At 27.5% G+C, this 2243-nt stretch overlaps 1 protein-coding gene across 1 annotated transcript in view; it reads right to left on the bottom strand.

The window, feature by feature from the left end:
• Window positions 1–2243, bottom strand: part of LOC117173891 (putative helicase MOV-10) — a 23976-nt gene that overhangs the window by 801 nt on the left and 20932 nt on the right. Inside the window, exons 7-8 of the mRNA XM_033362537.1 lie at window positions 1714–1996; window positions 35–159 (exon numbers count right to left, since the gene is read on the bottom strand). Coding sequence (XP_033218428.1) covers window positions 35–159; window positions 1714–1996 — 408 coding nt within the window. The remainder of the gene's footprint in view (window positions 1–34; window positions 160–1713; window positions 1997–2243) is intronic.

Raw genomic sequence — 2243 nt, 5'->3', positions numbered from 1 at the left:
CCTTTTTTCTCAAGGGCCTTCTTAATAATCGCACCCTGCGATTTGAATGGAGAGACGATTCCTATATCCGTTTCCTCGATTTCACGTTCGCCCATTCTTTCACCCAACAATGCACTCACGTACTTGACCACAATTTCCACCTCTAATTGATTGCAAGCACTAAAATCATATTTTTGTTAATAGAAATTAACTTTATACAGTAAAACAGGGCTAAGCGAGACATGTGGGGCAAAATGGTACACTCCTTTATTATTCAAAGAAAGCAATAGCAAGTTACAGAGTCGTTGTTTCAATCGCAGAAAAAAAATTATCGGTCATTTCCCGAGTTTTTCCCGATCTGCCAACATTTGTCACGGTCAATAAAAATGTAAAAATTTGAACTCTAAAGCTAAAATTTTTTACATCTGAGTTGATGAAAAATAAACTAGAATTTAAAGCACTCCCAAAGGAAGGCTTAAATTTAAGATTATTCAAAATTGAAAATTGCAAGTTTTTAAATTAAAAAATGTTATATTCAAATGCTCAATAATTTACTTCAAAGATTCAAATTCAGTGCTAAAATATAAATTCATGTTACCATGTTCACTGTTCTAAATTAAAGAGTCAATCAGTAAACTTTAAAATTTTCAAAATTATAATATTTTAAGCAATTATAAGCTAGAAACATTAAAAATTAAAACATTAAAGTTGTGTAACTCAACACTTCTTAAATTAGAAGTTAAATTACTTTTGTTTTAAATAGTTCAAATACACTTGAAACGCCACACAATTTTATTAAATAATCTTAAGACATCTAGAAGTTGTTTAAAATTTTTTTTCTAATTTGAAATTATTTTTGGAATTTTTTAAGAACTTTAAGTATCTTTTAAAATCAATCCATTTTTTTACAATTAAAAAAAATCCTTTTTTATGTAGTAAACAAAAATTTGAGTAATTTTAAGTTTTGAAAAGATTCAAAATTATTTAAAAATTTGAAGTATTAAAAGTATTTAAAAATATAAATCGATGTTATTATTTTCACTGTTATAAATTAAACAATCAATCAGTCAACTTTAACAATTTCAAAATTATAATATTCTAAGCAATTATAAACTAGAAATATTAAAAATTGAAAAATTAAATTTTTTTTACTTCAAATAGAAGAATCAAATCAATTATGGTTCACTTTTTTCTAGTTAAAGCACAGATCCGTTTTAGAAATAATTTCTTTATTTATATATACAATTTATAACATAAAAATATTTTTTATCCCAAATTTTCAATGTCAAACGTTTTTAATTTTCAGGTATTCAAGTTTTCAAGACTGCACTTTGAAATTCATTAAAATAAAAATGTACGCTTAAAAAAATATATGAAATGAAAAATTTTTTAAATAAATGATTTTTAAATTAAGCACCGTAAACTGTAAGATATCATAATTGAAAAGGATAACAATTCAACTCATTAATTTCCAAAACCTTTAAAATCGAAATTGGACAGATTTTTCTTCTAAAATATGTAATATTTCCTGGTTTCCCGGTCCAGCGGCCACCCTGAAGTCATTAAATGCAAGAAATTCGTGTGACCCACTTTACCCGACAGGCCCGTTTTCAATCAGAAGATAAAATATAATTAAGAAAATTCAAGAATTTCGTGTGTCTCGCTTTCTCCGTTTTTGTCTTGCTTTGTCCTGTTTGATGGTGCACGGTAATCTTGAAAATAAAAACTGCTGACCTGGTGGAACCCACTAATTTTTTTTCGGTTCCATGAACGGCGTGAAAAATAATAGGAAACTTTTTATTCGGTAATTTTGACCAGTTTTTTGATCTGAAGATTTCTTCGCCTCCAAAAGATACGAGTTCGTTCTCGTAAAACAATTGGTTGGGGATACGAAGAATTGCTTCGTGATTTCGAAAATTCTTTACCAGTTTCGTTAAAAAGTTTGGATTGTATTTCCCATTCTTATCTCTTTGATAGAGTTTTACTCGGTTCATCATTCGTTCTAACATGGATTCGCCTTAAAAGACAATAAAAAATTCTTTATATATATTTCCGATTCAAACGATATCAAACTTCCTAAATGTTTGTTTTATAGGGTGTCCAAAATCAAGCCTTTCGAACTGAATAATTTAGATATAATTTAAAGTATTTAAAATTCAATATTGTTAAAATTCAAAGCTTTCAAAATTAGACAATTCCCAAAAGAGCCACTAAATTTGGACAATGTATGTTTTGAGATCCTCAATTCGAATTGAACAGTTTAA

This window comes from Belonocnema kinseyi, chromosome 5 (genome assembly GCF_010883055.1).
Source record: "Belonocnema kinseyi isolate 2016_QV_RU_SX_M_011 chromosome 5, B_treatae_v1, whole genome shotgun sequence".
Taxonomy (NCBI): domain Eukaryota; kingdom Metazoa; phylum Arthropoda; class Insecta; order Hymenoptera; family Cynipidae; genus Belonocnema; species Belonocnema kinseyi.
The sequence above is the reverse complement of the archived record's forward strand: the minus strand, read 5'-3'. Positions and strand labels throughout refer to the sequence as shown.